This window comes from Leucoraja erinacea, chromosome 35, assembly GCF_028641065.1.
Source record: "Leucoraja erinacea ecotype New England chromosome 35, Leri_hhj_1, whole genome shotgun sequence".
Classification (NCBI taxonomy): domain Eukaryota; kingdom Metazoa; phylum Chordata; class Chondrichthyes; order Rajiformes; family Rajidae; genus Leucoraja; species Leucoraja erinaceus.
The window spans coordinates 12549039-12561244 of NC_073411.1; the positions used below are offsets into that span (position 1 = coordinate 12549039).

General features: G+C 49.7%; 1 protein-coding gene across 1 annotated transcript in view; it reads right to left on the minus strand.

Moving 5' to 3' along the window:
- The window catches only part of gfra2b (GDNF family receptor alpha 2b), a 116401-nt gene extending 108009 nt beyond the window's left edge, over window positions 1-8392 (minus strand). The window contains exons 1-2 of the mRNA XM_055662326.1: window positions 7519-8392; window positions 2572-2871 (exon numbers count right to left, since the gene is read on the minus strand). Of these exons, the coding sequence (XP_055518301.1) occupies window positions 2572-2871; window positions 7519-7558 (340 nt within the window). The 5' untranslated portion in view covers window positions 7559-8392. The remainder of the gene's footprint in view (window positions 1-2571; window positions 2872-7518) is intronic.
- Window positions 8393-12206: the final 3814 nt, after the last annotated feature.

Below are 12206 nucleotides of genomic sequence, written 5' to 3' on the forward strand. Positions count from 1 at the left end.
GGGCCACACACAGTTTAAGAATAAGGGGTACGCCATTTAGAACGGAGACGAGGAAACACTTTTTCTCACAGAGAGTGGTGAGTCTGTGGAATTCTCTGCCTCAGAGGGCGGTGGAGGCAGGTTCTCTGGATGCTTTCAAGAGAGAGCTAGATAGGGCTCTTAGAGATAGCAGAGTCAGGGGATATGGGGAGAAGGCAGGAACGGGGTACTGATTGGGGATGATCAGCCATGATCACATTGAATGGCGGTGCTGGCTCGAAGGGCCGAATGGCCTCTACTCCTGCACCTATTGTCTATTGTCTATTGTCTAAACTAAAAGGTAGAACAGATGACAGCATTGATGGGCCGAATGGACGGTTTCTACCCTGGCACCAGTTTGATTGCGTTCAGCCCAGCCACTTCCTCTTTGGAAGCAGCTATGTTCAATCCACTGCCCGACTGCGAAACTTCCCTGTGAAATCTTTCAAGCCGACAGAGATAAATTCCAGTTCCCAACCTCAGGTTCGGCAGCTTTAAATCTCAATTTCCTTTTCACGATTAATGGCTTCAGCTTTAACCTACATTTCATCTTAAGATTTTAAAAAAACTCCACGGGTTTGGAAACTTCAAATCCCACAGTCAGAGAGATCCGCAGTTCTTTCTTGCCCACAGTCAGAGAGTTAGACAGCTCAGAAACAGCCCTTCGGCCCACCAAGTCCATGCTACCCAATTACATATCCATCTATTACTAATCAATGACTAGCAATTGATCCATAAATGCACGGTGGCGCAGCGGTAGAGTTGCTGCCTCACAGCGCCAGTTACCCGGGTTCGATCCTGACTACGGGTGCTGTCTGTACGGAGTTTGCACGTTCTCCCCGTGACCTGCGTGGATTTTCTCTGGCTGTTCCGGTTTCCCCCCACACTCCAAAGACCCACAGGTTTGTAGGATACGTGTTTAAGAAGGAACTGTGCAGATGCTGGAAAATCGAAGTTAGACAAAAATGCTGGAGAAACTCAGCGGGTGCAGCAGCATCTGTGGAGCGAAGGAAATAGGCAACGTTTCGGGCCGAAACGTTGCCTATTTCCTTCAGTCTGAAGAAGGGTTTCGGCTCGAAACGTTGCCTATTTCCCTCAGTCTGAAGAAGGGTTTCGGCCCGAAACGTTGCCTATTTCCTTCGCTCCATAGATGCTGCTGCACCCGCTGAGTTCAAAATATTTTATAAAAATTAAAAAAAAAAAAAATCTGTTTCACAAGAAAATAAATCAACAGGACTATTAATGGCAAAAATATATATGTATTTTTATAACCATATAACAATTACAGCACGGAAACAGGCCATCTCGACCCTTCTAGTCCGTGCCGAACAAGTATTCTCCCCTAGTCCCATCTACCTGCGCTCAGACCATAACCCTCCATTCCTTCCCCGTCCATATACCTATCCAATTTAATTTTAAATGATAAAAACGAACCTGCCTCCACCACTTCCATTGGAAGCTCATTCCACACAGCTACTGATGAAGCCGAGTTTTAGTTAAAAATATAAGAAGATATTAAATTGGTTTCTGGGCTAGCTTACAGCTTATATTTAGTGTCAAATTAGCCTTTCCTCAGGTTGCGGGGTATTTAACATTGTCTCCCAAGTAAGGAGCATATCTTTGAAAGTAAGATGCCATAAACAAATGCACAATAAAGGAAGAGAGAAATAAACAGTCACATCTTTGTAAACAAATGACCCTGTTTATGAGGACCAAATGACAGAGGAAGCAGCGTAAGAGAGCTCCCCTATTTGGAGATAAAACAAATAGACATGTTTTTTAGTATATCTTGTACCAGTAAAAAAAAGGTTTGACCATAAACCCTTTCCATTACTTTGACCCTAATGTCTGTGGAATGTGATAAGGGGACAAAAAAACCCTATTTAAGGCAATGTAATTCTGTTGTTCAGAGAAGAGGACCGGGGACAGTTGAGTGTCTACATTGGTCACTTAGCTGGAATCCTCGCTCCCTTCCATCGGCCGATGTTAAGTAAAGTTTTGAACTGGTCTACCAAACAGTTTGTGTGGTGTCTGTTTATTAAGAAGCGAACCTGGTTTAGTAGTTAAAATAAGTAGCTTTTTCACTACCACTCTCCGAGTAAAGAAGTTCCCCCCTCATGTTACCCCTAAATTTCAGTCCCTTAATTCTCAAGTCATGTCCCCTTGTTTGAATCTTCCCTACTCTCAGTGGGAAAAGCTTATCCACATCAACTCTGTCTATCCCTCTCATCATTTTAAAGACCTCTATCAAGTCCCCCCTTAACCTTCTGCGCTCCAAAAAATAAAGACCTAACTTGTTCAACCTTTCTCCATGATCAGCCATGATCATATTGAATGGCGGTGCAGGCTCGAAGGGCCGAATGGCCTACTCCTGCACCTAATTTCTATGTTTCTCAGTAACTTAGTTGCTGGACTTCGTGAAATTAATTTAAAAAGGTGAAATTAATTTTTTTTAAATAAAAATAAAAAAGGGCGTGAATCACTGTTCTGTGGGTGAGTGACTAAGAATGAGCAGAATGTACTAATTTATAAAATAAGAATGAACAGATTTACCTTGTTGCAAACTCTGGTGGATACTCCAGTAGATGGCCAGGCACTGCTTCTCTTTCTTCATGGCACGCTTGCAGCGGCAGTCGAAGAGCGTGCTGCGCTGCAGGGCCACCACTGCCACGATGCACTCATTCTTGGCCTGGGGTCCGAAGAGCATGGCTGCTTTCCCAGCCAGACACTGACGCAGTGTTCTGTAGCGGCTGCTGCAGCTCGACTCTGCCGCGCACTGCTCATTGGCCGTCACGCAGTCCACGCTCAAGCCCGCTGCCAGAGCTGGGTCACCGACACACTGCAGCATCTCATCTGCAGGACAGGCGGAGAGAAAGAAGTAAGTAAGTACGTTGTTTATTGGCCAAGTATTCACATACAAGGAATTTGCGTTGGTGCTCCGCCCACAAGTAACAACATGACAAACAGTGGCAGTTACGAATGACTCAGAAAACACTAAACATTAATAATGATAAAACACCATTGATCAAGCATGTGAACCAACAAAATACCAGATCAAAGGGAGGCTACAGATTTTTCGCTGTTGAGTAGAGCAACTACTCGTGGATAAAAACTATTTTTATGTCTGGCTGTGGCAGCTTTGACAGTCCGGAGTCGCCTTCCAGAGGGAAGTGATTCAAAGAGTTTGTGGCCAGGGTGAGAGGGGTCAGAGATGATCTTGCCCACTCGCTTCCTGGCCCTTGCAGTGGGTCAATGTGCCAGAAATGCTCATTGGGTCAGGCAGCATCTGCTGGCTGTGCCAGGAACGAGAGGAATCTTTCAACCTTTCATCAAACAGTAAAAAGTCATCAACTGAAATGGCAGATAAACAAAAATGCTGGAGAAACTCAGTGGATGAGGCAACTATTCCTTCGCTCCATAGATGCTGCCTCACCCACAGAGTTTCTCCAGCATTTTTGTCTACCTTTGATATTTCCAGCATCTGCAGTTCTTTCTTAAACAACTCAAAATGGCAGCTCTGTTCCTCTCTCTCCACTGATCCAATATTTACTGATTTTATTTCAGATTTCAACTGTTTGGTTCAATTTGTGTTATTTATGTATCATCTGTTACTTCAGATCCGTTTACTTCAAATCTCCATTGTAAATGGCCTACCCATTATTCTTAAACTGTGGCCCCTGGTTCTGGACTCCCCCAACATCGGGAACATGTTTCCTGCCTCTAGCGTGTCCAATCCCTTAATAATCTTATATGTTTCAATAAGATCCCCTCTTCTAAACCCCAGAGTGTACAAGCCCAGCTGCTCCATTCTATCAACATATGACAGTCCCGCCATCCCGGGAATTAACCTTGTAAACCTACGCTGCACTCCCTCAATAGCAAGAATGTCCTTCCTCAAATTTGGTGACCAAAACTGCACACAATACTCCAGGTGTGGTCACATTACAACTGCAGAAGGACCTCTTTGCTCCTATACTCAACTCCTCTTGTTAAGAAGGCCAACATGCCATTCGCTTTCTTCACTGCCTGCTGTACCTGCATGCTTGCTTCCAGTGAATGATGTACAAGGACCCCCAGATCTATTTGTATTTTTCCTTTTCCCAACTTGACACCATTCAGATAATTATCTGCCTTCCTATTTTTGCCACCAAAGTGGATAACCTCACATTTATCCACATTAAACTGTATCTGCCATGCATCTGCCCACTCACCCAACCTGTCCATGTCACCCTGCATCCTCATAGCATCCCCCTCACAGTTCACACTGCCACCCAGCTTTGTGTCATCCGCAAATTTGCTGATGCTACTTTGAACCCATTCATCCAAATCATTGATGTATATTGTAAATAGTTGCAGTCCCAGCACCGAGCCTTGCGGTACCCCACTAGTCACTGCCTGCCATTCTGAAAGGGACCCGTTAATCCCTACTCTTTGTTTCCTGCCTGCCAACCAAGTCAAGTCAAGTCAAGTCAAGTTTATTTGTCACATACACATACGAGATGTGCAGTGAAATGAAAGTGGCAACCAATTTTCTATCCATGTCAGCACTCTACCCCCAATACCATGTGCTCTAATTTTGCCCACTAATCTCCTATGTGGGACCTTATCAAATGCTTTCTGGAAGTCCAGGTTTCTGTAGAGTTGTTACATTGCACCAAGTGTGTAGGGTAGTGCTAGTATACGCTGATCCCTCGTCAGTGTGGACTTGATGGGCCAAAGTGCCTGTTTCCAGGCTGGATCTCTAAATTAAATTAGACCGTTCACCCTTCTGCACTCCAATGAATAAAGTCCTAGCCTGCCCAACCTCTCCCTGTAGCTCAGGCCCTCAAGTCTTGGCAATCTGTGAAGACAGGACATCCTATACAATTGCATAACGGCTGGTGTACACTCCCACAACAGCAGTGCCCCTTTCCTCTCTAGGGATGATTATTTGAAATAAGATCTGGCAAATGGTTATTATCATTGGGGATTGGAGAATGTTAACTGCATTGGAGACAATTGCCTTCTCCCAGTGAGAATCACAAACTACCCCAAGATGTGGGCTGAAGGGCCTGTTTCCGTGCTATATCACTATAGTCCAAAGCAAGTGGTTAAATAACTAAACCAAGGACATCTCCGGCACAAGCTGGTTTCTGCAGACACTGCATTACATCCACACACACACACATTAGTAGCAGATTCATGAGCAGCCCATGCTGTATTCAATTAGCATTCTGTTTCATTGTTCTAATCTGTGGACAATTTACCTATGCTGAGTTATAGTTATGCAAATATTGCATTTAGAGATCATATGGATTGTACAGATTCCCATTTCCACTCAATATTTTATTCATTAACTCAACTTTCCTCCACATTATTATTTCATTCAGAAGTGTGTGTTAATATTTTAATGAACAGTAACAAACTCACACAGACATTCATTTTCTCTCCCTCCCTCTTTCTCTCTGTCTGCCTCTCCTTCTCCTTCCCTTCTCCTTCCTTCTCCTTCCCTCTCTCCTTCTCCTTCCCTCTCTCCTCTTTCTCTCTCTCTGCCTCTCTTACTCTCTTACTCTCTCTCTCTCTCTCCCTCTCTCTCCCCATCTCTCCCCCACTCTTACTCCTTCCCACCCTCTCTCTCCTCTCTACCTCTCCTTCTCTCCCTTTCTGCCCTCTCTCATTCCCCTCTTCCCCTCTCTCTCCCTCTCTCTGTCTGTCTCCCTTTCTCTTTCTCACAGTTACGGAAACAGGTCGTTCAGCCCAACATGCCCATGTGGGCCAAGAGATGCCCTTCCTCTGCTAGCCCCATCTGCCCACGTTCGGCCCATATCCCTCTAAACCTTTCTGATCCATGTACCTGTAAAAAATATATTTTAAATGTTGTCATTATACTTGCCCCAGTCAGCTACCTCCTCTGGCAGCTTGTTCCATGTACCCACCGTCTCTCTCTCCCCCTCCTCTCTCTCTCCCTCTCTCTCCCCCTCTCTCCCCCTCTCTCTCCTTCTCCTTCCCCCTCTCTCCCCCCCCCCCCCCCCCCCCCCCCCCCCCCCCCCCCCCCCTTCTCCACCCCCCCAAATTCCCCACCTCACCCCTCCCCACCTTTCCCTATTTCTGCCTCACTGTCTCCCTCCATTGGTTTCCATGAGTTACTGCATGGTTGCGAGCATCAACATTAAAGAGAACAGGCCACTCGGCCCATTTACTCCGTGCACCTGTTCCCTGCCACACGAGTCTTCTCTCACCTGTTTCCTTCTCAGCCACCCCCCACCCCCAATCATTTGGTCCTCTTGCTGCATCAGGTTGGTGTCACTCTGGTGGGACAGAGACTCGAGCTGGGTTTAAGTATAATGAGACATCTAGCCATTTATCACACTACTGGTAATATTATTAAACACTAACTAACGCTCACACTCTGATGCTCAACTGACCAAAGAACACGCTGATTTATCACACCCCTTAGCATGAAGACATTCTATAAAATTCCCCACTATCTCCCCTCACCTACCGGCCCAGACAGCATCAAATACAAGTATTCGTGAAAACCATTGTATTAAACTTGCTCGCCCTGGCTAATTCTATTCTGATGAATGTCAGTCTGAACAAGGGTCTCGACCCGAAACGTCACCATTCCTTCTCTCCAGAGATGTTGCCCGTCCCGCTGAGTTATTTAAGAACATCTGCAGTTCCTTCCCACACAATTCATGGAGCGGTTCCTGGTCCAAACCGGGAGGGAATGGGAAATAATATCGATGTTCTCCTTTCAGCTCAGCCCCGACCAGACCATTCTTTGTCTTCATCACCATCTCTACCTTTCTTCCCTGGGTCACTCCATCCCTACCCCCCCCCCCCCCCCCCCCCCCCCCCCCCCCCACCCCCCCTCTCTTCGCCCCCCTCTCTCTCTCTCTCTGCATATTTCTAAATCCTCTCTTCATTCCTCCCTCTCCGTATCTCTCTCTCCCTCTCTCCCCGTATCTTTCCCTCTCCCTGCACCTCTCTCCCTCTCCCTGTATCTCTCTCCCTCTCTCCCCCTCTCCCTCTCTCTCTCTATCCCCCTCTCCCTATCTCTCTCCATCTCCCTCTCCCTCTATCTCTCTCTCTCTCCCTCTTTCCCCCTCTCCCCCTCTCTCTCTCTCCCCCCGTCCTCCCCTCCCCTCTTCCCTCCTCCTCCCCCCCTCACTCTCCCCTTATTCCCCTCCACTCCCCCCCCCCCCCTCTAACTCCCCCCCCCCCCCCCCCCCCCCCCCCCCTCACCCTCCCCACTATCTCTGGGCACCAAGTCCTCTCCCCATGGTCTCTCCCTCCTATCCCAGAGACCAGAGGCGCCGCATTAAGGTACCGCCGGTATGTAACGGGCATGTCGCTAGCCCAGCCGCCAGTAACCCCCCTCTGCCTCCCTCCAGCTCCCGGGCGAGTCCGCTGCTGGACCCAGGACCCAGGACCAAGACTCGGTGTTTCCCCCCTCCCCCCCTCCCCCCCCCCCCCCCCCCCCCCCCCCCCGGCAAAGCCTCGCCACCCACCACTCACCTATAACGATCAGAATGAAGAGCAGGTTTGCACAGATCATGTTAAAACAATCTCCACAGACGCCGCTTTGATCCAGAAGGGGGTGTGCGCTCCCTCACACACACACACACACACACACTCACTATCTCTCTCTCACACTCACACTCACTCTCTCTCACACTCACTCACACACTCACTATCTCTCTCACACACACACTATCTCTCTAACACTCACACACTCACTGTCTCTCTCTCACACTCACACTCACTCTCTCTCACATACACTCACTATCTCTCTCACACACTCACTATCTCTCTCACACACACACTATCTCTCTAACACTCACACACTCACACTCTCCCTCTCTCTCACACTCTGTCTCTCTGTCTTTCTCACTGTCTCTCTCTCTCTCTCTCTCTTTATCGCTCTCTCTCACACTCACTCTCTCTCTCACACTCACACTCTCACACACACTATCTCTCTCTCTCACACTCTGTCTCCCTCCCTCTCACTCACTCTCTCTCTCTATCTCTCACACACACACACACACACACACACGCACACACTCCCCCCGCTGCTCCAAGGGGCTTCAGCGACTGACAGGCGAGAGAGCCCGGCTCCAGCGCCAATCCATCCCGTCCGTCCGTCTGTCCGCAGTCCAGCTCCGGGACCGGCAAAGGCGAAGCGCCCGGCAGCTAGTTGATGCAAGATCTGCCCCGGGACAGTGTGGGTGTGGGTGTGGGTGTGAGGGTCCCGTCCAGCCGCCGCCCCTCTATATGCGGCTCCCAGCCGCCGCCTCTCTCTCTCTGCCTCTCTCTCTGCCTCTCTCCGCTGCTTCCAGCGGCGATTACAGCCACGACCACAGAGAACTAGACTCGTGCACCCCTCCCCTCGCTTGGCGCATCCGCCGGTGCCTCGGGGAGGGAGGGAGGGAGGGAGGGAGGGAGCGGCGCTCAGGGGCTAGGTGCGACGGGCAGGGCCGAGTGGCCTGACGCTGGGGCGTGGAGAGGAGTAGGTCAGACTGTAGACGGGACACAATCCTGCCCCTCGCGTCTCTTCCACTAGACGGGGCTCCCTCTGTCAGTCCTACGCCATCCAGTGGTGTGTGTGTGTGTGTGTGTGTGTGTGTGTGTGTGTGTGGGTGTGGTGTGTGTGTGTGTGTGTGTGTGGAGGTGGGTTACTGAGGGAGCGCCGCGCTGTGGGGGTGGGGGGAGGGTGTATGGGCTACTGAGGGAGCGCCGCGCTGTGGGGTGGGGGGAGGTGGGTTACTGAGGGAGCGCCGCGCTGTGGGGGGGGGGGGAGGTGGGATACTGAGGGAGCGCCGCGCTGTGGGGGTGGGGGGAGGGGGGTTACTGAGGGAGCGCCGCGCTGGGGGGGGGGGGGGGGGATACTGAGGGAGCGCCGCGCTGTGGGGGGGTGGGGATACTGAGGGAGCGCCGCGCTGTGTGGGAGGGGGCACAATCCAAAATATAAAAATGTAAGTTAGCCTTCACGGAAACAGCCCAACTCTACTCTGCTGACCAAGATCCTGCATCTTAAACTCTCCCCATTTGCCTGCCCTGGCCAATTCTCTGGATGTTTTCAAGAGAGAGTTAGATTTAGCTCTTGGGGCTAACGGAATCAAGGGATATGGAGTGAAGGCAGGAACGGGGTACTGATTGTGGATGATCGGCCATGATCATACTGAATGGCGGTGCTGGCTCGAAGGGCCGAATGGCCTACACCTGCACCTATTTTCTAATGTAGATACAATTGCTGGAGAAACTCAGCGGGTGAGGCAGCATCTATGGAGCGAAGGAAATAGGCAACGTTTCGGGTCGAAACCCTTCTTCGGAATATTCTAATCTTCTAATCTAACCTATCCATGGAGCTGTCCATGGTCCCGACGCGGGGGATGAAATAGTTTCCCTTCCACAGACGCTGCCTGACCGGCTGAGCGATCCCACCGGCATTTCCCGTTTTTTATTCCCATTTCCAGCATCGTTTTCAGTTAGACCAGCTCCGGATCACAGCCTTGGACCTGTCTGCAACTCTCCTCAATCCACCGATTTCTTTCCCCGGTTGAAAACATCCCATCCTCTCCCGCGCAAAGTGGGTTAACAAAAAGTCAAAGCCAACTGAATAATCCCAAGGGAAGATTTCACATGCGGAAACAAGAAGCTGCAGATGCTGGTCTACAGAAAAAAGTCACAAAGTGCTGGAGTAACTCAGGGGGTCAGGCAGCATCTGTGGAGAACATGGATAGGTGACGTTTCACAGAGTGCTGGAGTAACTCAGCGGGTCAGGCAGCATCTATGGAGAACATGGATAGGTGACGTTTCACAGAGTGCTGGAGTAACTCAGTGGGTCAGGCGGCATCTGTGGAGAACATGGATAGGTGACGTTTCACAGAGTGCTGGAGTAACTCAGTGGGTCAGGCAGCATCTGTGGAGAACATGGATAGGTGACGTTTCACAGAGTGCTGGAGTAACTCAGTGGGTCAGGCAGCATCTGTGGAGAACATGGATAGGTGACGTTTCACAGAGTGCTGGAGTAACTCAGCGGGTCAGGCAGCATCTATGGAGCTAAGGAAATAGGTAACGTTTCGGGCCGAAACCCGTAAGGGTTTCGGCCCGAAACGTTGCCTATTTCCAGAAGGATTTCGGCCCGAAAAGTTGCCTATTTCCTTAGCTGCATAGATGCTGCTGCACCATAACTCAGCGGGTCAGGCAGCATCTGTGGGGAACATGGATAGGTGACGTTTCACAGAGTGCTGGAGTAACTCAGTGGGTCAGGCAGCATCTGTGGAGAACATGGATAGTACGTAGATGGGATACTGGCGGGGCGGATATCTGTGGAGTGTGTGTAATAGTGGATGTGGCGAGGGTGGGGTATATGTGTGTGGTGTGTGTGGGGGTGGGGGGGGGGGGGGGGGTAATAAGCCTTAAAGCAGGACTGAGATAGACGGATTGCAACATTGGAAATTATGAAGCCAGAGGAAGGGGAGAGGACTAGGTGAGGTGAGAAACTTTAAATTGAGATTTTAAACGATATCACTGTGTCTGAGGAAGAGACCAGACCCTTAAATCGTCCGAAGAAGGGTCTCGACCCGAAACATCACCCATTCCTTCTCTCCAGAGATGCTATCTGTCCCGCTGAGTTACTCCAGCATATTGTACCTATCCATGTTCTCCAGAGATGCTGCCTGTCCCGCTGAGTTACTCCAGCCTTGTGTGCCTATCTTCGGTGTAAGCCAGCACCGTGCAGTTCCGTCCTGCACACGTCGTGTGTCCATTCCCCCCGCAGAAGCTGCCTGGCCCGCTGAGGTGTTGAGCAGTCCCATTTTTTAGCTCTTGGGGGTTGCAACATCTGCAGCCTCTGGTCCCACCAAGTCAAGCTAGATGTTGAACACTGGCCCGACTGCGCAGCCCAGCGGCCGAGAGCTGACACTGCTGCTCATCAAGGGGCAACGCAAGCACCACACACACACACACACACACACACAGATAATTAAGGAACATTAACTAATTTAAAGCTTGGATTGTATTCAAGTGAAATGACACACGCTCCCAGATAGATGCTGTGCCGCGCGGGAAGAGCTCACAACGCCGTCATCTTTCATTAATTCTATTAAGAATTTTTTTCTCTCTCTTCTTGTAACAACGGGGACAGACACCACATCACATGGTTCAGAACTTGTCTTACACGCTGTTCATTTGCCTGATTAAGACCTGGGATGTAGCTGAGGAGGAAGAGGAGAGAGAGAAGGAGAGAGAGAGAGAGAAGGAGAGAGAGAGAGGAGAGAGAGAGAGAGAGAGAGAGGGGAGGGGGGGAGAAGGAACGAGAGAGAGGGAAAGAGAGAGAAAACAATAGTTTAAGTGTTCAAATGTTTATTGTCATGTGTCACTTGTAGGACAATGAAATAGACAACAGACAATAGACAACAGGTGCAGGAGTAGGCCATTCAGCCCTTCGAGCCAGCACCGCCATTCAATGTGATCATGGCTGATCATCCCCACTCAGTACCCCGTTCCTGCCTTCTCCCCATATCCCCTGACCCCGCTATCATTAAGAGCCCTATCTAGCTCTCTCTAGAAAGCATCCAGAGAACCCGCCTCCACCGCCCTCCGAGGCAGAGAATTCCACAGACTCACCACTCTCGGTGAGAAAAAGTGTTTCCTCGTCTCCGTACTAAATGGCTAATCCCTTATTCTTAAACTGTGTGTGTGGCCCCTGATTCTGGGCTCCCCCAACATCGGGGACATGTTGAAGGAAAGAGAGAGAAAGAAAGATAGAGAGAGAGGGGTGGGGAGATTGCAACCTTCATGTGGTCTGCCCTGTTTCGACGAATGCAATTAACCTGGTGTGCACAATCAAATAAGATCAAATAGAACAAGTTGTCCTAGAACTTTAGGCTGTGCATGCTCATATGCAAGAAGAAGAGAGAGAGAGGAGAGACCCTTCTTCAGACAGAAAAAGGGTCTCCAATACAGCAGTTTGAGAGGATGGGATCTGTTCTCTTACTGACAGTCGCTCTACTGGTCCAATATCCCATCTCTAAGCTCAAATGTTTAGAAACTCATGTTCAGATATCCATGAAGAAATTACTAATGGCCTACTCCTGCACCTATTGTCTATTGTCGATTATCTATTGTCTAAGTCTGAAGAAGGGTCTCGGCCCGAAACGTCACCCACTCCTTCTCTCCAGGGATGCTGCCTGTCCCGCTGA